Source organism: Capra hircus, chromosome 10 (genome assembly GCF_001704415.2).
Source record: "Capra hircus breed San Clemente chromosome 10, ASM170441v1, whole genome shotgun sequence".
Lineage (NCBI taxonomy): Eukaryota > Metazoa > Chordata > Mammalia > Artiodactyla > Bovidae > Capra > Capra hircus.
Window position 1 is genome coordinate 100,108,968 of NC_030817.1, and position 24,775 is coordinate 100,133,742.

The following is a 24,775-nucleotide window of genomic DNA, read 5'->3' on the forward strand; positions in this document are numbered from 1 at the left end:
TTTAGAAAAACTACACACACAATTTTCCCAAGACCTCTTAAAAGGGGGAATATCAGTATTACAAATTCAAACCAGAGAGAGATTATCTAAAAGTCATTTTGCTGACCTGAGCTTACAGTGTGTTCTCTGACTTTGTAAAGATCTGTTAATTGATTCTTTTCTCTACCTCTTCTGAGATGTCTCTGTTATCAACATTGTGGAACCCACCCAGATATTAAATTACCACAGAGTCCCTGTTCAGCTTTCATAATATATTTATACTCAGTAAACTGAGAAACTCTGTCACTATGTAAAGTAAATATATATTTGCTCAAGAAAAATTTTTAAAGCTGTTAGGTCAGAATAGGAAATGCAGAATTGATGAAACTGAACATTTTTACCTTTTAGTCTGACAGATGAGTACTATAAAACAATAAACATTAAATGAACTAAAAAGGAGATGGGCAGTGCTTGAAATTTATAATATAATTCGGTGTAGTTTTATTATGCCTGTTGTTACAAGTTTTAGCAGTTACCTTTAGATTTAAATTTGTTCTCTTTCATTTTATTTGTCACTGCAAACAGATTTTTACCTTACTTTTGTAATATCTTGTTTTTATTTCAGGCAAATCCTAAGAGAGAATAATTGCTTACAGACCTTATTACAACACTTGAAATCTCACAGTTTGACAATAGTCAGTAATGCATGCGGAACCTTGTGGAATCTCTCAGCAAGAAACCCTAAAGACCAGGAAGCATTGTGGGACATGGGAGCGGTCAGCATGCTCAAGAACCTCATTCATTCAAAGCACAAGATGATTGCTATGGGAAGTGCTGCAGCTTTAAGGAATCTCATGGCAAATAGACCTGCAAAGTATAAAGATGCCAATATCATGTCTCCTGGTTCAAGTCTGCCTTCTCTTCATGTCAGGAAACAAAAGGCCCTGGAAGCAGAATTAGATGCTCAGCATTTATCAGAAACTTTTGACAATATTGACAATTTAAGTCCCAAAGCATCTCATCGTAGTAAGCAGAGACACAAGCAAAATCTCTATGGTGACTATGTTTTTGACACCAATCGACATGATGATAACAGGTCAGACAATTTTAATACTGGAAACATGACTGTCCTATCACCATACTTAAATACTACAGTATTGCCCAGCTCTTCTTCATCAAGGGGAAGTTTAGATAGCTCTCGTTCTGAGAAAGATCGAAGTTTGGAGAGAGAACGAGGTATTAGCCTAGGCAACTATCACCCAGCGACAGAAAATCCAGGAACCTCTTCAAAGCGAGGTTTGCAGATTCCTACCACTGCAGCCCAGATTGCCAAAGTCATGGAAGAAGTATCAGCTATTCATACCTCCCAGGAAGACAGAAGTTCTGGGTCTACCACAGAACTACACTGTGGGACAGATGAGAGGAGTGCACTCAGAAGAAGCTCTACCACCCACACACATGCAAACACTTACAACTTTACCAAGTCAGAAAACTCAAACAGAACATGTCCAATACCATATGCCAAAGTGGAATATAAGAGATCTTCAAATGATAGTTTAAACAGTGTCAGCAGTAGTGATGGTTATGGTAAAAGAGGTCAGATGAAACCTTCAATTGAATCCTATTCTGAAGATGATGAAAGTAAATTTTGCAGCTATGGTCAGTATCCAGCTGACCTAGCCCATAAAATACATAGTGCAAATCATATGGATGATAATGATGGAGAGCTAGATACACCGATTAATTATAGTCTTAAATATTCCGATGAACAGTTGAACTCTGGGAGGCAGAGCCCTTCACAGAATGAAAGATGGGCAAGACCCAAACATATACTAGAAGATGAAATAAAACCAAATGAGCAGAGACAATCAAGGAGTCAAAGCACAGCTTATCCTGTATATCCTGAGAGCAGCGATGATAAACATCTCAAGTTCCAACCACACTTTGGGCAGCAGGAATGTGTTTCCCCATACAGGTCAAGAGCAGCCAATGGATCTGAAACAAATCGAGTAGGCTCTAATCATGGAATTAGTCAAAATGTGACCCAGTCTTTGTGTCAAGAAGATGACTATGAAGATGATAAACCAACCAACTATAGTGAACGTTACTCTGAGGAAGGGCAGCATGAGGAAGAAGAGAGACCAACCAATTATAGCATAAAATACAGTGAAGAAAAACATCACGTGGATCAGCCTATTGATTATAGTTTAAAATACACCACAGACATTCCTTCTTCACAGAAACCAGCATTTTCATTCTCAAAGAATTCATCTGGACAGAGCACAAAAACTGAACACATCTCTTCAAGCAGCGAGAATACGTCCACAACTTCATCTAATGCCAAGAGGCAGAATCAGCTGCATCCAAGCTCAGCACAAAGCAGAAGTGGGCAGACCCCAAAAGCCACCTCTTCCTCTTGCAAAGTCCCCTCTATCAACCAAGAAACAATACAGACTTACTGTGTAGAAGATACCCCAATATGCTTTTCAAGATGCAGTTCATTATCATCTTTGTCATCTGCTGAAGACGAAGTAGGGTGTGATCAGACAACGCAGGAAGCAGAGTCCGCTAACACTCTGCAGATAGCCGAAATCAAGGACAACAGCGGACCTAGGTCAAATGAAGATTCTGTGAGTAAAGTTCCAACAGTGTCACAGCATATTAGAACCAAATCCAGCAGACTCCAGGCTTCTGGTCTGTCTTCAGAGTCAGCCAGGCACAAAGCTGTTGAATTTTCTTCAGGGGCCAAATCTCCTTCCAAGAGTGGTGCTCAGACACCCAAAAGTCCGCCAGAGCACTACGTTCAGGAGACCCCACTCATGTTCAGCAGATGTACTTCGGTCAGTTCACTCGATAGTTTTGAGAGCCGCTCGATTGCCAGCTCTGTTCAGAGTGAACCCTGCAGTGGAATGGTAAGTGGCATTATAAGCCCCAGTGACCTCCCAGATAGCCCTGGACAAACCATGCCACCAAGCAGAAGTAAAACCCCTCCTCCTCCTCCACCTCCACCTCCTCCTCAGACAGTTCAAACGAAGCAGGAAGTACCTAAAAATAAAGCACCTAGTGCTGAAAAGAGAGAAAGTGGACCTAAGCAAGCCGCAGTAAATGCTGCAGTACAAAGGGTCCAGGTTCTTCCAGATGCTGATACTCTGTTACATTTTGCCACAGAGAGTACTCCTGATGGATTTTCTTGTTCATCTAGCCTGAGTGCACTGAGCCTTGATGAGCCATTTATTCAGAAAGATGTGGAACTAAGAATAATGCCTCCAGTTCAGGAAAATGACAACGGGAATGAAACAGAAAGTGAGCAGCCTGAAGAATCCAATGAAAACCAGGAAAAAGAGGCAGAAAAACCCACTGATTCTGAAAAAGATCTTTTAGATGAGTCAGATGATGATGATATTGAAATACTAGAAGAGTGTATAATTTCTGCCATGCCAACAAAATCTTCACGCAAAGCCAAAAAACCAGCCCAGACTAGTTCGAAATTACCTCCACCTGTGGCAAGGAAACCAAGTCAGCTCCCTGTATACAAACTTCTGCCATCACAGAACAGGTTACAGGCACAAAAGCATGTTAGTTTTACACCAGGAGATGATATGCCACGGGTGTATTGTGTAGAAGGGACACCTATAAACTTTTCCACAGCTACATCTCTGAGTGATCTAACGATAGAATCCCCTCCAAATGAGTTAGCTGCTGGAGAAGGGGTTGGAGCAGGGGCACAGTCAAGTGAATTTGAGAAACGAGATACCATTCCTACCGAAGGCAGAAGTACAGATGAGGCTCAAAGAGGGAACGCCTCATCTGTCACTGTACCTGAACTGGATGACAATAAAACAGAAGAAGGTGACATTCTTGCAGAATGCATCAATTCCGCTATGCCCAAAGGAAAAAGTCACAAGCCTTTCCGTGTGAAAAAGATTATGGACCAGGTCCAACAAGCATCTATGTCTTCATCTGGAACTAACAAAAATCAATTAGATGGTAAGACAAAGAAACCGACTTCACCAGTAAAACCTATACCACAAAGTTCTGAATACAGGACACGTGTAAGAAAAAATACAGACTCAAAAAATAATTTAAATGCCGAAAGAAATTTCTCAGAAAACAAAGACTCAAAGAAACAGCACTTGAAAAATAACTCCAAGGACCTCAATGATAAACTGCCAAATAATGAAGACGGAGTCAGAGGAAGTTTTACTTTTGATTCACCTCATCACTACACACCCATTGAAGGCACTCCATACTGTTTTTCACGAAATGACTCTTTGAGTTCTCTAGATTTTGACGATGATGATGTTGACCTTTCCAGGGAAAAGGCTGAATTAAGAAAGGGGAAGGAAAATAAAGAATCAGAAGCTAAAGTGACCAGCCACACAGAACTAACCTCAAACCAACAATCAGCTAGTAAGACACCAGCTGTTACAAAGCAGCCAATAAACAGAGGTCAGTCTAAACCCGTGCTGCAGAAGCAGTCCACTTTTCCCCAGTCTTCCAAAGATATGCCAGACAGAGGGGCAGCAACAGATGAGAAATTACAGAATTTCGCTATTGAAAATACTCCAGTTTGCTTTTCTCGAAATTCCTCTCTAAGCTCTCTTAGTGACATCGATCAAGAAAACAACAACAACAAGGAAAATGAACCTATCAAAGAGACAGAGCCCCCTGCCTCACAGGGAGAACCAGGTAAGCCCCAGGCCTCAGGTTATGCTCCTAAATCATTTCACGTGGAAGACACCCCTGTTTGTTTCTCAAGAAACAGTTCTCTCAGTTCTCTTAGCATTGATTCTGAAGATGACCTGTTGCAGGAATGTATAAGTTCTGCAATGCCAAAAAAGAAAAAGCCTTCAAGGCTCAAGCCTGATAATGAAAAGCATAGTCCCAGAAATATGAGTGGCATATTAGCGGAAGATTTGACACTCGATTTGAAAGATATACAGAGACCAGATTCAGAACACGGTTTATCCCCAGATTCAGAAAATTTTGATTGGAAAGCTATTCAGGAAGGTGCAAATTCCATAGTAAGTAGTTTACATCAAGCTGCTGCTGCTGCATGTTTATCTCGACAAGCTTCATCTGATTCAGATTCCATCCTTTCGCTGAAATCGGGCATCTCTCTGGGATCACCATTTCATCTTACACCTGATCAAGAAGAAAAACCCTTTATGAATAATAAAGGCCCACGAATTCTAAAACCTGGGGAGAAAAGTACATTGGAAACTAAAAAAACAGAATCTGAAAATAAAGGAATAAAAGGAGGCAAAAAGGTTTATAAAAGTTTGATTACTGGAAAAGTTCGATCTAATTCGGAAATTTCGAGCCAAATGAAACAACCCCTTCCAACAAACATGCCTTCAATCTCTCGAGGTAGGACAATGATTCATATTCCAGGAGTTCGGAATAGCTCTTCAAGTACAAGCCCAGTTTCTAAAAAAGGCCCACCCCTCAAGACTCCAGCCTCCAAAAGCCCTAGTGAAGGTCAGCCGGCTACCACCTCTCCCAGAGGAACCAAGCCATCAGTGAAGTCAGAATTAAGCCCAGTTACAAGGCAGGCATCCCAGACAGCGGCATCAAACAAAGGACCTTCTAGATCAGGATCTAGAGATTCCACTCCTTCAAGACCCGTCCAGCAACCATTAAGTAGACCAATGCAGTCTCCAGGGCGAAACTCAATCTCTCCTGGTAGAAATGGAATAAGTCCCCCTAACAAATTATCTCAACTACCAAGGACGTCATCCCCTAGTACTGCTTCAACTAAGTCCTCAGGTTCTGGGAAGATGTCTTACACGTCTCCTGGCAGACAGATGAGCCAGCAGAACCTCGCCAAACAAACGGGCTTATCCAAGAATGGCAGTGGTATCCCAAGGAGTGAATCTGCCTCCAAAGGGCTAAATCAAATGAGTAATAATAACGGATCCAATAAAAAAGTAGAACTTTCCAGAATGTCTTCAACAAAGTCAAGTGGAAGTGAATCCGATAGGTCAGAGAGACCTGTATTAGTACGCCAATCAACTTTCATCAAAGAAGCTCCAAGCCCAACCCTAAGGAGAAAACTGGAGGAATCTGCTTCATTTGAATCTCTTTCTCCATCTTCTAGACCGGATTCTCCCACACGGTCCCAGGCACACACTCCAGTTTTAAGTCCTTCCCTTCCTGATATGTCTCTACCTACACATTCGTCTGTTCAGTCTGGTGGATGGCGAAAACTCCCACCTAACCTCAGTCCCACCATAGAGTACAACGATGGAAGACCAGTAAAGCGCCATGATATAGCGCGCTCTCATTCCGAAAGTCCTTCCAGACTTCCCATCAATAGGTCAGGGACCTGGAAACGTGAGCACAGCAAACACTCATCATCACTTCCTCGAGTAAGCACTTGGAGAAGAACTGGAAGTTCATCCTCAATTCTTTCTGCTTCATCAGAATCTAGTGAAAAGGCAAAAAGTGAGGATGAAAAACAAGTGAACTCTATTTCAGGAAGCAAACAAACTAAAGAAAACCAGGTATCCACAAAAGGAACATGGAGAAAAATAAAAGAAAGTGAAATTTCTCCCACAAATAGTACGTCTCAGACCACTTCTTCAGGTGCTGCAAATGGTGCTGAATCAAAAACTCTGATTTATCAAATGGCACCTGCTGTTTCTAAAACAGAGGATGTTTGGGTGAGAATTGAGGATTGCCCCATTAACAACCCTAGATCTGGAAGATCTCCAACAGGAAATTCTCCCCCCGTGATTGACACTGTTTCAGAAAAGGGAAGCCCGAACCCTAAAGATTCAAAAGATAATCAGGGAAAACAAAATGTGAGCAATGGTAGTGCCCCTACACGCACCGTGGGTCTGGAAAACCGCCTGAATTCCTTTATTCAGGTAGATCCCCCAGACCAAAAAGGAACTGAGACAAAACCGGGACAAAGTAATAACCCTGTCCCTACATCCGAGACTAATGAAAGTTCTATAGCTGAGCGTACCCCGTTTAGTTCTAGCAGCTCAAGCAAGCACAGTTCACCAAGTGGGACTGTCGCCGCCAGGGTGAGTCCTTTTAATTACAACCCAAGCCCAAGGAAAAGCAGCACAGATGGCACTTCCGCCCGACCGTCTCAGATCCCAACGCCAGTGAGTAACAACACAAAGAAACGCGACTCAAAACCCGACAGCACGGAACCCAGTGGGACTCAGAGTCCGAAACGTCATTCCGGGTCTTACCTTGTGACATCTGTGTGAAACGAGCTGGAAGGATGAAACTAAGAATGTGATATGTGTTCATTACAACTGCTATGTAGAAATTTTGTTTCAAGTGAAACTGTAAAAGACTGAAAAATTTTGTAAATAGGTTTGATTCTTTAACGTTAGAGGGTTTTTGTTCTGGAAGCCATATTTGATAGTATACTTCGTCTTCACTGGTCATATTTTGGGAGGCACTCTTGATAGTTAGGAAGAAAATGGTAAAGCCAAGTATATTTGTACAGTATGTTTTTCATGTATTTAAGTAGCATCCCATCCCAGCATCCTTTAATTATTGCTTGTCTTAAAATAACACTACAGATAGAAAATATGATATATTGCTGTTATCAATCATTTCTAGGTAATAAACTGACTAAACTTACATCAGGGAGAAATTGGTATTTATGCAAAAAACCATTCTGTTTTAGTCCTTGAGAGTCCATCTAACATCATAATTAATCATGTGGCTGTGAAATTCACAGTAATATGGTTCCCAGTGAACAAGTTTACCCAGCCTGCTTTGCTTTACTGCATGAATGAAACTGATGGTTCAATTTCAGAAGTAATGATTAACAGTTCTGTGGTCACATGATGTGCATATAGATAGCTATAGTGTAACAACTTACACTATTCTGTGCGCAAAACAAAAAAATCTGTGTAACTGTAAAACATTGAATGAAACTATTTTACCTGAACATCAGAAAGTAGGTAGAATTTTTGCTATGCTGTAACTTGTTGTATATTCTGGTATTTGAGGTGAGATGGCTGCTCTTTTATTATTGAGACATGAATCGTGTCTCAACAGAAACTAAATGAACATTTCAGAATAAATTATTGCTGTATGTAAACTGTTACTGAAATTGGTATTTGTTTGAAGGGTCTTATTTCACATTTGTATTAATAATTGTCAAAAAGGGCCTCTTTTAAAAGCTTATATAAATTTTTTCTTCAGATTCTATGCATCTAAGAGTAAACTTCCTCTTACTGTAATAAAAAAAAAAATTGAAGCTGATTGTTGGCATTTAACCATTCCATGCATTGGCAGTTAACCATTCCTGAAAGTTTAATGTGTGATTAGCACGTCCTGTTTAGTATTTTTCTTTTCTTACTCCACTGGAGTTGATTTTTTAAATTCATATAATAGCAATGTGAACTGCCTTGCATACGGGCATTGAACACAATAGGCCCACAAAGAACATTTCTTTTTTCTTAATAGAATTCTGTCCTTGAGAAACTAATTATTCTGAGGTAGAAGTAGTCTCTTCCAAGCCCATCTTCTTGTCCCTCCTGTTGCTCCTGGGTCTGGAATGAACACCTTCCATCACCTTTTGTGTTACAGCAAAATTTCAGCAGCCAAATATAATCAGCACCTTGCCATGTTCAGAAGATGCTGAGACATTCAAGAGACTCGTAAGAAACCACTGCCTGTTAACGAAAACTCTGTTTTTGATGAGTAGGGTTGTGGGGTGTGCGTTTAAATGCCCCCTTCCTCACACAGCAAGGAGAGGATCCTCCTTCATGAAGGAAGATAGACTGATAAGATTTATTTAAAAAGCTAATATATCTTTCCAGAATTTGTTCTAAATAATCAGAGAGTAAGGATGATGATAAATGTTCACGTATTTGTTGAATAAATGAAATTTTATTTTTTAATGATAAATTCATGCACTCTGCATTTGGGGGAGGGAAAAGATATTTAGATATGGCAGGACACTGGGGAAAGGTGGTGACGAGTAAGCATATCTACCTGCTGTCTTTGAAATCATATCATAGAGTTAGTTATCTGCCGCTTACCTGTGTTTATTATTTACAGGTAAGGACTTTTTTGTTTAAGTCCTTTACTAAAATGCCAATAAATAAGTGCTGTGATTTGAAGAAAGGCATGTGACTCCAAAGCTCATACTCTTTCTACTGCCCACCTTTGGAATATACCTACATTTAAACTTTAGTCAAGTTTTATCTATGTGAAATCATTTGTAAGTCCTAAGACTATTCTGTTTTTCTCAAAGGATGCCTTATAAAGGTCATATTTCTTTCCTGTTTAGTCCTGATTTTCTTTTTTTTTTAAGTTACTACTGTATGACAATTTTTATAAACCACTTCAAATACTTTTATAGAAAAAAAATGGGATATAAGTCAATTAGAATAAAATTGCCTTTCTCAAGGAAAAAAGAAAAAGATAACCTCAGTGCTGAAAATGAAAAAAGGATGCCCTCCATATCCCAGAAAACTCAGGAATTCCAGTAAGTAGTGCCTACTGGGAGAAGGTATAGTATACATTGACCATTGAGGAAAAAGTTCTGTATGAAACCCTCTAGTTAGAGACAATGGCTCTGAATTAGTAAAGGAGAAAATCTCAGTTCTAATATTAGAAGTTCAGGGAGTGTTCCCATAACTGATAACAAGCCAAATAGTCCCCAGTTTACACTTGTAGGTTAGAAATGGCACACCGAGCCAGCATTGGGGGTTGGTTGAGTTGCAGCGCCTGTTGAGAAAAGTAGGGCAGTAGTGCCCTGTTATCTTTGGACTGCAGCAGACAGAACCGAGGCAGTGGATTTCAAACTTGAGTGCATGCAGATCACCAAAAATGTTTGTTAGAGCACATCCCCATCCTTCCTAACTCAGAGTCAGGCCTGGGAATTAGCAGGTGATGCTGATGCTGCTGGTCTGGGACCACTCAGAGTTACTGCCATGCATGACTGCAGTAAAGCTCCTTGAGGGACTGCCTTCAGCTCCAGCTATTCTTCTCAACCACTGGACTCAGCATCTGAGAAAGTACACCAAACTGCCTTCTCCTTTAGGCATGAAAAGATGTGGATATTGAGTTACAATCTGATACAGCCCATCTCAACTCCCAATAGTCCACAAGTTTACCAGACATGAATGAACAGGCAATTCTATATCAGGGATTGACTCATGATCCCCTTGAAACAGTTATCAAAAAGGCAAAATTTCAACAAATACCTAATTGGGATTTGCAATAATATCAAAAGAGATACACCAAGAACAGGGCAAAGAAGAGAACTTTGAAGAGAGGGCAAATGGACTTCAGATGAAAGAAAAATGTGCCCAGTTAGTATACAGCCACCCACCAATGGCAAATTCGGTATTTGAGAAAAAACTTGACAAGTTTCTTGGCACTGACAGGAAAGTTAATGAGAGGGAAATAATGAAATAAAAGATAAGCCCCGAAGATCCAACTGCATTGTAAGAATAGTCAAAACACTTTTTCCCCCATAAAGTATGGATTGTTCCTACAAGGTTAATGAACTGAAGGGATGAGTCTTGCTGAAGATGGAAGCCAGTTGCACTATATCATGTTTTCACAGTTTCCTTGTATCTAAATAGAAAAAGAACTGAGTGCCAGAAATGCAAAAAGAAAATTGCCAAGAGCTGAAGAATACTTGAGTAGTCAGATCATTCACACTTAACCAAACAAAAATAATTTCTCAAGAGTCACAAGGGTTGAAATAGAGTATATAAATTATATTTTAGTTTCTAATTCCTTCATATTAATGCTGACTTTCAAATACTACTTCATAGTGTTGAAACCTATGGACTTTGACTCCTACAAACTCCAGGTCTTTTTTCTGCCCTTCTCTCTTCTGTGGTCTATAAAACTATATTCTGGTTTTTGTTAGACCATTGATCCTTCTTTCAACCTGTTATGTTTTGTGTGTGTATAATATTGTTCTCGGTGCTAAATACACATCTGATATTCAGGATAACTCTACAGTTGTGACTATTTGCTTATTTTCTTGACGTTATGAGATTGTTCCTTTTTTTAATTAAAAATACTCAACATTGTGCTAGTGAAGGTGACCACTGAATATAAAGCAACATTAGTGAATGTTGCAAAAATTAGCTATTGTTAATAGCTATTGTTGCAGACATTACCTGTCCCACCTACACAACCTTTTGGAATCCTGACATACAGTCTCACAGTTGATCATGGAACCTTGTGCTCATTGTTTCCCCCGGCCATGGCTGTTTCCACCAGAGGGGGTACCTGACCTAGAGGAGACTAGTTACCAAAGACTTGTAGGGCTTGTAGGGCTTGTCTTTAAAAAAAAAAAAAAGATTAGGTCAATTTTAAATAGAAGAGTCACGAAATTTCCAATTGGAGATTGAGTGCTAGAACTGAAAGGTCTTGTTAAGACTGAAGGTGCTCTGATTGGCATCATGAGGCTAAAATAAGAGAAAATGGGTCGCTAGAGAGAGAAGGAACAGGTATGAGAGGGAGGCATAGAAAGCAAGTGTCAGACATACAAGAATGGCCAGCTCCTGGCATTACTACAGTTCTTGCTGATTCTGGGGGCTAGTTCTACTTTTCTTTGTGTTCAGAACATTTGTGACTTTCAAACACACTTTGTTCCTGAAGTAACTTGAAACAGGAAACTATTTAGACACAATTTAGTGACGTGTTTTTTTTTTTTTAATATAAAGAAAGCTTTTTTTAAATCTTTCTTTCTTGAAATCATCTGTGGGGAAAAAGGAATAGGCTGCCTACATAGAAATAAAATAGATTGGCGTCAGATTTCTTCTCTGAAATACCGAATGCTAAAAAAAAAAAAGGCAATAAGACAATATATCTACCATTTGGAAGCAAATGGAAATATTACCTAAGAATTCTGAAACCTGTCAAACTAGCAATTTATCTGAAACACTTGTATCATTCGGGATTCTTGTTACAGTTGTTAACAACTTTCTCTAAAAGAGGAGACACTCATTTAAGGAATCAGATAGCTCACAGGAGCTGTATGAGGGCCAGAAAATCAGGATTGGAAACCACCACAGAAACTAGCCAAACCATACTGTGAGGCTGCTTCAAAAAGACCCAGTTGTGACCTGTCAACTCTGGAGCCCTCTGACACCACCCTCCTCATAAATTAAGAATATATTCAGCACTTGCCTCATCACACCGCTCAATTCTGGACTGCAGTCTTGCTGATTGAACACTTGGCAGAGCTGTGTCATATGCCTGTAGAGCCTGGGAAAGCTCAGTGGTTTGGTTTCTCCATTGAGGAAGCTGGATGCCTAGGACATGAATTCTCCAAACCTACAAGGGGCATTTCATAGGCACCATTGGGAAACCAGAATCCATGACGTACCTCCTACCATAGTACTCCTGCTGCCTGAGCAATTAAATGGGAATGTATTAAGGAAACAGTTTGAGCAATAAAACCTTTGAACTGAATAAACGTGTAAGTAATTGTGGTTACTCTGATTATGAATCTCAATGTGAATGTGCATGTAACTCAGAACTGAAAAGATGAAATGCTTAATTTAAATTCCACATTATTCTACCCCAAACTGGGAAATGAGGGAAAGAAGACATAAAAGCATGCAAGTAGGCAGTGTCAAAAGATACTACTTTACTTTTAACTTGGAAAAATACAAGTTCAACTTTTCTGTTTAGTGCTAACAACAATGTTAAAAAGAAAGCTTTCTATCCAAATCATTAGTCAAAATAACTATGAACACAGGAACACTTGAACAGGGTATCAAAGAATAGGGAAAAGCGGAGAGGGAGAATTAGCTACAAAAAAGCATAAAATGACAGGAATAACAAATAATGAGTGGATTAAGCACATACGGTAAAGTTGGAGTCAAGTAAAAAAAAATCCTTTACCTATATGCCATTAGTAAAAGATACACCTAAAATGACCCAGACTGGACAAAACTAAAAGCGCAACTACACACAGGCAAATGCGAAGAAAGCAGTATAGGTACATTTACGTCAAAGTATAATTCTGGGTGAAAGGCATCAAATAATGAAAAGATGAACAACAGTTATGACTTTCTTTGAACATCAAATGATAAAGCATCAAGTGTACGAGAAACAAAATTACAAACACAAAGAGATTGACAAGAACTGGCGCCAGTGACAGGGTCAGTGTTTGACAGATGATTTAGTCTACACACAACCAAAGGAGGACTATTACTTAAACTTCCTTCCAGAAAGGGTGACTCTTGCTTCTTGAAAAGTCCTTTTCTTTAGCTGAGGACCTTGGTGGGTTTGGGATCTGTAAAGCCAAGCCTGGAGTTTAGTGGGAGGAGGGTTAGAGAAAATCACATAGGTGTGCTTAAGAGAGGCAAGAACTCGGGGTTTGGGGGTACCCAGGAATGGGGGGTTGAGCAGAGATGTGAGCACAAGAGGAGAGACAGAACAGAAAAAATGGCAGGAAGCCGGGGTCCTATGAAAACCCTGGTGATGCGACAGGCAATGGTTTTAGAAATAGAGACATACACTACTGCAGTTGAAATTAAGTTCTTTATAAAATCTTTGTTCAAAATGAAAATAAAATCTTTGTTCAGTAATAATGTATTCACTTAATTTTCAGAATCTTTTTAATGATTGCAGTTATCTTCATCACTTTATATAAATTATTAAAGTATTTGAATTTACTTACATTACATGTAAGCGTTCACTGTTTCCTCTTTATTGCATAGTGGAAACACTTTTTTCTTTATGTTAATATAATTTGGTTTGGCAGGAATATGTCCTTAAATAGTGTGTGTTTGTTTGTTTTCCAGAAAAGCTAGGTTGGGAATATACTTTCTCAATCCTTGCTTGCTTAAAATTGTTTTTCTTTTGCCCTCACACAAAGGATAATTTGAGTCACAACTTTAGTCACAACTCATTTTCTTCAAAACTCTTCTAATGTTTACTGTGGCTAAAAAGTTAAGATATAAGGCTGAGTTCTGTTTCCCCTATAGAAAACTTATTTCCTGCCTGGTGTTCTTTGGGTTTTGTTTTTAATCTTTGAAATAAAGCAATTTTACTAGCATAAACCCAGCTGTGTGTCTTTTTTCCCACAGCCCTTTTAATCCTGAGTCTTTTCAATCTTGAGTCTTCAGTTCATTGAACGTTCTCACCTTACTCTTTACAAACCAACCAGATCTACCAAAACACTGCTCTCCATTAGACACCAGCCAGAAGCTTGGTGGTGCCTAAGCGAGAGGCACCATACTGGGTGCCATCCTGTCAGTTCTTGGTGTCCAAGAGCTGCTCTCTGTCCCTACACAAGTGGGAAGAACCCTTGTCCTCCACTTTGGGATTTAGTGTAACACTTTCCCTCAGAGTACCAAAGCAGTACTGCTTGTGTTCAAATGCCTTAAAGGATTTGCAGTGAAACAGTTTCACTAAAAGAAATTTTACTTACAGTCTACCCTCCCACACCAAGATAAAGATCTGAAGAATACTGAAAGTGAAAGTGAAGTCGCTCAGTCGTGTCCGACTCTTTGCGACCCCCCATGGACTGTAGCCTACCGGGCTTCTCCATCCGTGGGATTTTCCAGGCAAGAATATTGGAGTGGGTTGCCATTTCCTTCTCCACAGGATCTTCCTGACCCAGGGATTGAACCCGGGTCTCCTGCATTGTAAGCAGATGCTTTACTGTCTAAGCCACCAGGGAAGTGGGTTGCTATTTCCTACTCCAGGGGATCAATCATCCAAGCCATGTGCAAGGAGATTCTTTACCAGTGAGTTTAATTTTAGGGTAGAGACTCTGGAAAGTGTATAGTCGAATTCCTAACATTTACACGGAACACTGAAACAGTAACAGTAATTTTGCTAGTTCCACCACTATAAAAATCCATTTTTGCCAAGTTGAAAGCAAGCTGCAGGGCCCAGGAGCGGTTAAAGATTAAACAAACAGGGCATTTCCTTGCCTACTCTAACAACTGGCTCAGAACTCACAGATAACCCGCGGTGTTGAGCCGTACTCTAAGGACGAGAGAAACAGGCACCATCCACACGCAAAAAGAAAGTAGCTTAAAAAAAGGTGGGGGGCGGGGCGTGAAAGCGTAAACCAATTGTAGCGACGGCGCAAGTGTTCCAAAGGCTGGTTTCCGCAAGCTCTCAGAAAGGAAGGAATTAGTCACGTTCGTGTACCCTCTCGCGAGAGGAAGGGATTTCAACGCCACGTCAGGAACCAGAGAGCCGAGACAAGTACACTTTCCGATGGGCGGGACTTCCGCCGGAAACGGGGTGGTCTGGGACCTCTCAGAGGTCTCCGGCCGGCTTTTTTACCTGTAGGCCCGGACCGGGTGCTCTCTGGGCGTGGACGCTGTCTGGACCCGGGTGAAGATGGCTTGCGCCGCGGCGCGGTCCCCGGCCGACCAGGACAGGTGAGTCTGGAAAGAGGAAGCGATTTGGGGCAAGCCCGCCGGCTCTGCGCCTCCTTCCCCAACCCTAAGGAAGGCTCCTCAGAGGGCGCTAGGCCCTGGCCCTGTTCTCGGGCGTCTGTACCTCCCGGAGGCCGCTGTTCGCAGGACCCTAGATTCCAACTTTACGTAGCTCGATGTTTTACCTGTACTTGAGACAGGATATTGGGAGCTCCGTGGGTGACGGTAAGTAGTCGTTAAGTGACAGCTCTTTTCTTTCTGTCGTTGTCGTGTGAGAGCAGAGCCCGCCCTCAGAAGCTTTTGACAGGCTGTTGTGTGTAAATAAAGTTTCGGTATTGTTTTCTTTTCTTTTTTTAAAAAAGCTTTGTCTAGCAAGTGATGTTTTTTCCATCTAAGGTAATAAGTTAAAGTTCGGTTTTTAAATAGAGGGGAGCATCACCGACTCGATGGACATGAGTTTGAGCAGGCTCTGGGAGTTGGTGGTAGACGGGAAAGCCTGGCGTGCTGCGGTCCACGGGGTCGCAGAGTCGGACACGACTGAGCGAGTGAACGGAACTGAATAACTATAGGTGCACCGGCAATCTTGATGATGGTGAAAGAATGAATGAATTTGGGGAAATATTGCTCTATTGATACCAGCTGGGCTTTTCCTGTGGCAGGTTCATTTGTATTTATCCTGCTTATTTAAATAACAAGAAGACCATCGCGGAGGGGCGGCGAATCCCCATAAGTAAGGTAAGCATGTTTTGCAACAAGGACCTGGGCAGGTTGTCCTGTTAGGCCACAAAGACTTCTTTTACTCTGCTGCGTTGTTTGAGGCCCAAGGAGAACGAGCAGCCAACGACTAGGCTGCTTTTTAAGTGATTCTTCATGAGCCTTTGTTTGAAACAGTTTGGGGGTGGGGTGTTGTAGCGTTTGCACATTTTTTTTCTTTTTTTAAACCAACGTTATGACAATCTTCTCCTTAATAAAGGAAACCAAAATTATGGCACTGTACAATATCATCTCGAGAATGTAGTTGAGTTTTTATTTTAAACAAGACTTGCAGAAAATTCAGATGTGCTGAGTTTTGCAGTTTTAGGCCCCTTATCATCATCATCATTCTTTTGACTTGGATTAAGTTACTCTAAAATTAACACTTTTTTAAAGTAGGTGTTTATAGTCTTAAAAGAAATGATTTCTCCCTTGTGCTGTTTCGATAGAAAAACCCAAGTTCTTAGTTGGCCTGGTGGCTTAAGTTTAGAAAGAGCCTAGAGCCAAGTGAAGGGATCGTTGTAACATTTTATTTTCACAATTAATGTTATATCCTGTTTTTTAAGGCTGATTTACATCTTGTAATCTAATGGATTTAAGGAACTTGGCCTGAAGCAATACATTATTTTTGTGTTATTTAATATCTCCCATTTTGCTGCTTAAATATATAAAGTCTGCTTCGCTACTACAGCGTAAAGGAGAAGATGCCAAAGCACTAATTCAGAAAAATGCCTAACATCAAGCCACTTTGACAGAGGCCTCTGGTAGCAGGCGCTCAGATAATTTGGAGAATGATTGAATTACTTTTAACTTTATTGATAGCTTACATACAGAAACATACATAACTCTTAAGTGTTTTTCTTGATTAATTTTCATGAAGTGAGTACACATGGTTAACCAAGTATCCAAATCAAAAAAAAAAAAAAAACATTACTAGCACCCAGAAAGATTCCTTTATGTCCCTGCCACCCCCCAGTCAGTGTCCCCTGCACATATAGTCATAACAAAGGATGACCACTGTCCTGACTTCCAATACCATAGATTACTATTGCTTGTTTTTTAATTTTATTTAAATGGCATCACACACTATGTGCTTTTATGTCTGTCTTACTTCAGTGAATGTTAAGCTTATGAGGTTTACCTGCACTTTTGAGTATAGTTTGTTAAATCTCATCTCTCTGTCGTAGGGTTTCCCAACAGCAGCACTGTTGACATTTTGAGCCAAATAGTTCATGGTTGTGAGTGCTGTCCTGTGCTGTCTGGGTCACTTAGCAGCTTCCTTGGCATCTGCCCACTGGAAGCCAGTGCCCTACCCAACCCTAGTTGTGAGGATCAAAAATGTCTCCAAGCACTGATAAGTGTCAGGGTGCAGGATTACCTTGATGAAAACTACTGCTCTGTAGTATTGCATTGTGTGAATGTACCACAGTTCATTTTACTATTGACAGATAGTTGGGTTGTTTCTAGTTTGAGGCTGTTATAAATAGTGCTTCTTGACATTCTCTATTTTGTATTTTTTGGGGGGGGTATATACCTTGCAGTGGAATTGCATGGCCATAAACAATGCATTTATTTTATTTTAATTCCATAGATTCTGCCAAACAATTTTCTAAAGTTGTTGTATCTGTAATAGTTGTGTAACCAATATTCATTGAACACTACTATATTCCAAGCATTATGCCGGGTGAATATATTGATGAATAAAGCAGTCCTTAACCTTGTGAAGTTTATGTTCTCATGGAAGGGAAATCAACAAAAAAGTCTGAATATGTGAGTCCCAAGAATTTAAAAATTACAGTTGAAACAACTGTACCTAGTTTGTTCTTTGGTTTTCTTTAAAGGAAACCAAGGGTCTTGGTATGTGTTTTATTCATAGTGTTTGAAATGATTTATACAGCAGTGTAGCAGTATCCACTTAAAGCTGAGCTATTTATTGTTTTCATCTTTAATTAACTTTTTAGGCTGTTGAAAATCCTACAGCTACAGAGATTCAAGATGTATGTGCAGCAGTTGGACTTAATGTATTTCTTGAGGTATGATATAGTTCTTCATTCACTAACTTCCATACTCATTTCATTGATGTGATAACTTTCATAAATCTTGTTTTTATTTCTTTCGTTAAGAAAAATAAAATGTACTCTAGAGAATGGAATCGTGATCTTCAGTACAGGGGCAGAGTCCGGGTCCAGCTCAAACAGGAAGATGGCAGCCTCTGTCTTGTACAGTTCCCATCACGTAAGCTTTTTTTAATGAATGAATGAATTTTGGGATAGGTTATTCCTCTACATTGCCAAAAATGTTCTAAAACTGACATTTTAACAAGTCAGAAAAATAATTTGCATTCTGTGAATTAATTTAGAAAAAGGACTACTGCTTATGGAGAGAGATAAACAGTGCTTTTAATTTCTTTTATGTTAGGACATTTGAGAATTTGATGAAACCTAGTAATCATTTAAAGAAAAAATTTGTTCCATGAACATTTTATGAACCTATGGAAGTCCATTGTTGTTCCCAGGTTAAGAATGAGAAATTATTAAATTGTCAGATATTATTGCTATTTCACATCTAGAAATGCTTGAGGTCTGTTACTAATTTCTAATACTGATAAATCTAAAAAACTGTATTGGGTGAAAAAAAGCAAGAAGTATGCAGTGTGGTGCTTCTAAGGTGTAAATTTAAATACAGAATATTACTGTTTATTGGTAGATGTGGGTACAGTGTTATTTATTGATTATATATATATATATGCGTGTGTTATCAGTTCAGTCGCTCAGTCATGTATGCTGTTTGCGACCCCATGGACCACAGCACCTGTTCATCACCAACTCCCGGAGTTTACTCAAACTCATCTCCATTGAGTAGGTGATGCCATCCAGCCATCTTGCCCTCTGTCGTCCCCTCTGTCCTGGCTTTAATCTTTCCCAGCATCAAGGTCTTTTCAAATGAGTCAGCTCTTTGCATCAGGTGGCCAAAGTTTTGGAGTTTCAGTTTCAACATCAGTCCTTCCAGTGGATATTAAGGACTGATTTCCTTTAGGATGAACTAGTTGGATCTCCTTGCAGTCCAAGGGACTCTCAAGAGTCTTCTCCAACACCATAGTTTAAAAGTTAAAAGCATCAGTCTTAGGTGCTCAGCTTTCTTTATAATCCAACTCTCACATCCATACATGACTACTGGAAAAAACATAGCCTTGACTAGATGGGCCTTTGTTGGCACGGTAACATCTCAGCTTTTTAACATGCTGTCTAGGTTGGTCATAACTTCTCTCCCAAGGAGTAAACGTCTTTTAATTTCATGGCTGCAGTAACCATCAGCAGTGATATTCGGAGCCCCAAAAAATAAAGTCTGCCGCTCTTTCCACTGTTTCTCCATATGTTTGCCATGAAGTGATGGGACCGGATGCCATGATCTTTGTTTTCTGAATGTTGAGCTTTAAGCCAACTTTTTCACTCTCCTCTTTTGCTTTCATCAAGAGGCTCTTTAGTTCTTCTTTACTTTCTGCCATAAGGGTGGTGTCATCTGCATATCTGAGGTTATTGATATTTCTCCCAGCAGTCTTGATTCCAGCTTGTGCTTCCTCCAGCCCAGTGTTTCTCATGATGTACTCTGCATATAAGTTAAATAAGCAGGGTGACAATATACAGCCTTGACGTACTCCTTTTCCTATTTGGAACCAGTCTGTTGCACGTTGAGTTCTAACTGTTGCTTCCTGACCTGCATATAGGTTTCTCAAGAGGCAGGTCAGGTGGTCTGGTATTCCAGTCTCTTTGAGAATTTTCCACAGTTGATTGTGATCCACACAGTCAAAGGCTTTGGCATAGTCAGTGAAGCAGAAATAGATGATTTTCTGGAACTCTCTTGCTTTTTCCATGATCCAGCAGATGTTGGCAATTTGATCTCTGGTTCCTCTGCCTCTTCTAAAACCAGCTTGAATATCTGGAAGTTCACGGTTCACATATTGTTGAAGCCTGGCTTGGAGAATTTTGAGCATTACTTTACTAGCATGTGAGATGAGTGCAATTGTGCGGTAGTTTGAGCATTCTTTGGCATTGCCTTTCTTTGGGATTGAAATTAAAACTGACCTTTTCAGTCCTGCAGCCACTGCTGAGTTTTCCAAATTTGCTGGCATACTGAGTGCAGCACTTTCACAGCATCATCTTTTAGGATTTGAAACAGCTCAACTGGAATTCCATCACCTCCACTAGCTTTGTTTGTAGTGATGCTTTCTAAGGCCCACTTGACTTCACATTCCAGGATGTCTGGCTCTAGGTGAGTGATCACACTGTCATGGTTATCTGCATTGTGAAGATCTTTTTTGTACAGTTCTTCTGTGTATTCTTGCCATCTCTTCTTAATATATTATGCTTCTGTTGGGTCCATACCATTACTGTCCTTTGTTGTACCCATCTTTGCATGAAATGTTCCCTTGGTACCCTGGGTTGGGAAGATCCTCTGGAGAAGGAAATGGCAACCCACTCCAGTACTCTTGCATGGAAAATCCCATGGACAGAGGAGGATTATAGGCTATATTCCATGGGGTAGCAAAGAGTCGGCCACGACTGAGCGACTTCACTTCACTCTGTATATTCTTGCCATCTCTTCTTAATATCTTGTGCTTCTGTTAGGTCCATACCATTACTGTCCTTTGTTGTGCCCATCTTTGCATGGAATGTTCCCTTAGTATCTCTAATTGTCTTAAAGAGATCTCTAGTCTTGCCCATTCTATTATTTTCCTCTGTTTCTTTGCACTGATCCCTGAGGAAGGATTTCTTATCTCTCCTTGCTGTTCTTTGGAACTCTGCGTTCAGATGGATATATCTTTCCTTTTCTCCTTTGCTTTTTGCTTGTCTTCTTTTCACAGCTATTTGTAAAGCCTCCTCAGACAGCCATTCTGCTTTTTTGCCTTTCTTTTTCTTGGGGATGGTCTTGATCCCTGTCTCCTGTACAATAACACAAACCTCTGTCCATAGTTCATCAGGCACTCTGTCTATCAGATCTATTAAATCCCTTAAATCTATTAGATCCCCTTAAATCCCTTAAATCTATTTCTCACTTCCACGGTATAACTGTTAGGGATTTGATTTAGGTCATACTTGAATGGTCTAGTGGTTTTCCCTACTTTCTTCAATTTAAGTCTGAATTTGGCAATAAGGATCTGAGCCACAGTCACCTCCTGGTCTTGTTTTTGCTGACTATATAGAGCTTCTCCATCTTTGGATGCAAAGAATATAATTAGTCTAATTTCAGTGTTGACTATCTGGAAATGTCCATGAGTAGAGTCTTCTCTTGTGTTGTTGGAAGAGGGTGTTTGCTCTGACCAGTGCTTTCTCTTGGCAGAACTCTATTAGCCTTTGCCCTGCTTCATTCTGTACTCCAAGGCCAAATTTGCCTGTTACTCCAGATGTCTGTTGCCTGGAAAATCCCATGGACTGAGGAGCCTGGTAGGCTAAGTCCGTGGGGTCACAAAGAGTCGGACACGACTGAGTGGCTTCACTTCACTTCACTTCCAGATGTTTCTTGACTTCCTACTTTTGCATTCCAGTCCCCTGTAATGAAAAGGACATCGTTTTTGGGTGTTAGTTCTAAAAGGTCTTGTAGGTCTTCCTAGAACCATTCAGCTTCAGCTTCTTCAGTGTTACTCGGGGCATAGACTTGGATTACAGTGATACTGAATGGTTTGCCTTGGAAACAAATAGAGATCATTCTGTCGTTTTTGAGATTGCATCCAGGTACTGCATTTTGGACTCTTGTTGACTATGTTGGCTACTCCATTTCTTCTAAGGGATTCTTGCCCACAGTAATAGATATAATGGTCATCTGAATTAAATTCAGCCATTCCAGTCCATTTTAGTTTGCTGATTCCTAGAATGTCGATGTTCACTCTTGCCATCTCCTGTTTGACCACTTCCAATTTGCCTTAATTCATGGACCTAACATTCCAGGTTCCTATGCATTGAGAAGGAAATGGCAACCCACTCCAGTGTTCTTGCCTAGAGAATCCCAGGGATGGTGGAGCCTGGTGGGCTGCCGTCTCTGGGGTCGCATAGAGTCAGACATCACTGAAGCGACTTAGCAGCAGCAGCAGCAGCAGCAACATTCCAGGTTCCTATGCATTATTGCTCTTTACAGCATCGGACCTTGCTTCCATCACCAGTCACATCCACAACTGGCTGTTGTTTTTGCTTTGGCTCCATGTGTGTATATGCTGCTGCTGCTGCTAAGTCGCTTCAGTCATGTCCCACCAGGCTCCCCCGTCCCTGGGATTTTCCAGGCAAGAACACTGGAGTGGGTTGCCATTTCCTTCTCCAGTGCATGAAAGTGAAAAGTGAAAGTGCAGTCACTCAGTCGTGTCCGACTCTTAGCGACCCAATGGACTGCAGCCTACCAGGCTCCCCCATCCATGGGATTTTCCAGGCAAGAGTACTGGAGTAGGGTGCCATTGCCTTCTCTGTGTGTGTATGTATATATGTATATTTGAAATGGACTGGAAGAGAACACCAAGTTTTAAGGTAGTGGTTAACCTAAGGCAAGCAGGCAGTGAGGAGAGGTGCCAGGGGTGTGATGGTCAGAGAAGACTGTTGCATTATCTCTAGCATTTTTATTCCTTAAAAAAATCTTTTACAGCTTAATGACATTGAATTTTTGTTAGAAGACTCAGAAGCCTGTGCTTCCTAGCTTAAGATACAGTAAGAGCCTGATTCTGTTGCCAGCTTGTTATGTTTAGATATTTTCTTTGATCTTCAAGTCAATTACTAGGATCAAGGTAAAAATTTTTATTTCAAATAAAATGTTCTAAATTTTTGTTTTGTTCATCTAAATTTAATTTCAGCATTGTTCTTAATACATTTTCTCTCAGAAAGGTCCCGATTTCTGCAAATCATTGTCTTCCTAGTTGTTTAATTTCTTCAGTCTATGTCTGACGCAGGATACAGCATGCTTGGGGCTGGTGCATGGGGATGACCCAGAGAGATGTTATGGGGAGGGAGGTGGGAGGGGGGTTCATGTTTGGGAACGCATGTAAGAATTAAAGATTTTAAAATTTAAAAAATAAAAAACTAAAATAAATAAATAAATAAATAAAAATCTTATTTTCTTGACGTAATGACTTCATGAACTTTATGATTTTCAAGTACGATGACCTTTTACATCTTGTTTCTCAGTTTATATACTAAGCCTAACTTCTGGTTCCTAGGTAAGTCAGTAATGTTGTATGCTGCAGAAATGATACCTAAACTGAAAACAAGGACACAAAAAACAGGAGGTGGTGACCAAAGTCTTCAGCAAGGAGAGGGAAGTAAGAAAGGGAAAGGAAAGAAGAAGAAGTGATCTGGCCTGAGAATCAAGGATGTGATACAGCTGTAAGAGACATGAATGGAGGCTTTGCTTGTATCTGAGGGAAACAGAAGCTTCTTCTTTGCATCATTTAACTGAGCTGTGAACATTTGTGCCTCCCAGCTTCAACATCAGAGTTGATAATGAAATAAATATACATCAGAAGTTTGCATCCAGCTCTTACGCAGTATAAAAGACATTTTTCTTTTTTGCCTCTTAATGCAGAGTTTTTGTGAAAGAAAGAAGCATATTCTTAAATGGACAGTGGGCTCTGCCATAAGTTACTTGAAATCCTATATCTGTTTGTCCTCTATGTGAACATGTTTCAAATAAACGAGTTTAATAAGATTTGAAATACACCTTTTGTTTATCTTTTTAATTTTAGTGAAATAAAATCTGAAACTTGACTTTTTGTAGCTTTTGCTTATGAACTGATTAATGCCAGTAGAGGAGATAGAGAATAAAATGGGGAGTGGAAGCTTAGTGAGACCCTAAAACCAGAAAGTGGTTAAATCCTTTTGGAGGTCTATGAACAGGCAGTCTGTGGATCATATTCTTTTAATCAGTCTTTGTAATTGAGTTGTTTCATCAATTACTAGTTTGTTGACATGTGGAAATTTAAGCTTTAGATTTGCTTATTTTGTAGATTGGAGTTCTAAAATTATCTATGCTTTAGCACCTTGAGATAAACTTTTTTCCAAGAAACTAAAGTAGATTGATAATTCTGACTTTATTCCAAAGCACTGTTCTAAAAGTGGTGACTTTGTGTAAAATTTAAGAGACTCCTTCTCCAGCCTTTTGTTTTTGTCTACTGAGCATCTCTTGGGGGACTGCCTTCTCTGACTCGGTGTGCTTCTGGAAGAGCTTTTAGTCACAGGACTGCACCCTGACCACAGGATGTAACCAAGGCCAGGCCAGTGGAGTGTTCTCTCGATTTTATGTATGGAGTAGAAACACAATTACAGATGGTGATAGGAGCTAAGATTTGATTCACATCTTCCTGAGGCCTAGTGCAGCTCTTCTGTGAATCCTGTGAGTGAATTCATAGCCTTTAAACCCCAATTCCTTTTTTATTGCTAGAGATCGAACAGTTCCAAGCAATTACAGAATAAACATAGCCAGAGTTTCAGAACTCTAAAAGGGATTATACACCCAGGCTGTATGAAATGATCCATCGCTGTGTAGGGGGAAGTATCAGAATTGCTACTTAGGTTTTGTCTCCAACAGTTTCTGTTTTTACTACGTCTTATAGTGAACATAATTGTATAGTAGTTTGTATATCAGACTTACAAATAAGCACAGTGGTGCAAAACATGATTCAGAAAAGCCCTCTTTGGGAAAATGTATCACTTAGG

General features: G+C 40.2%; 2 protein-coding genes across 9 annotated transcripts in view; both read left to right on the forward strand.

Moving 5' to 3' along the window:
- APC (APC, WNT signaling pathway regulator) overlaps nucleotides 1–11,781 on the forward strand; it is a 139,641-nt gene extending 127,860 nt beyond the window's left edge. For 5 of the 8 annotated variants that reach the window (XM_013966683.2, XM_013966685.2, XM_018053744.1 and 2 more), the window contains one exon: nucleotides 605–11,781. In XM_013966683.2, the coding sequence (XP_013822137.2) occupies nucleotides 605–7,205 (6,601 nt within the window). In that variant the 3' untranslated portion in view covers nucleotides 7,206–11,781. The remainder of the gene's footprint in view (nucleotides 1–604) is intronic. The other 3 variants (XM_018053746.1, XM_018053747.1, XM_013966684.2) reach the window with 2 other exon arrangements.
- SRP19 (signal recognition particle 19) lies at nucleotides 15,170–23,779 on the forward strand. Its single transcript, XM_005685024.3, has 5 exons — nucleotides 15,170–15,338; nucleotides 15,995–16,070; nucleotides 18,050–18,121; nucleotides 18,212–18,323; nucleotides 23,281–23,779. The coding sequence occupies exons 1-5, from the start codon at nucleotides 15,298–15,300 to the stop codon at nucleotides 23,412–23,414; spliced, it is 435 nt and encodes a 144-aa protein (XP_005685081.1). The 5' UTR covers nucleotides 15,170–15,297; the 3' UTR covers nucleotides 23,415–23,779.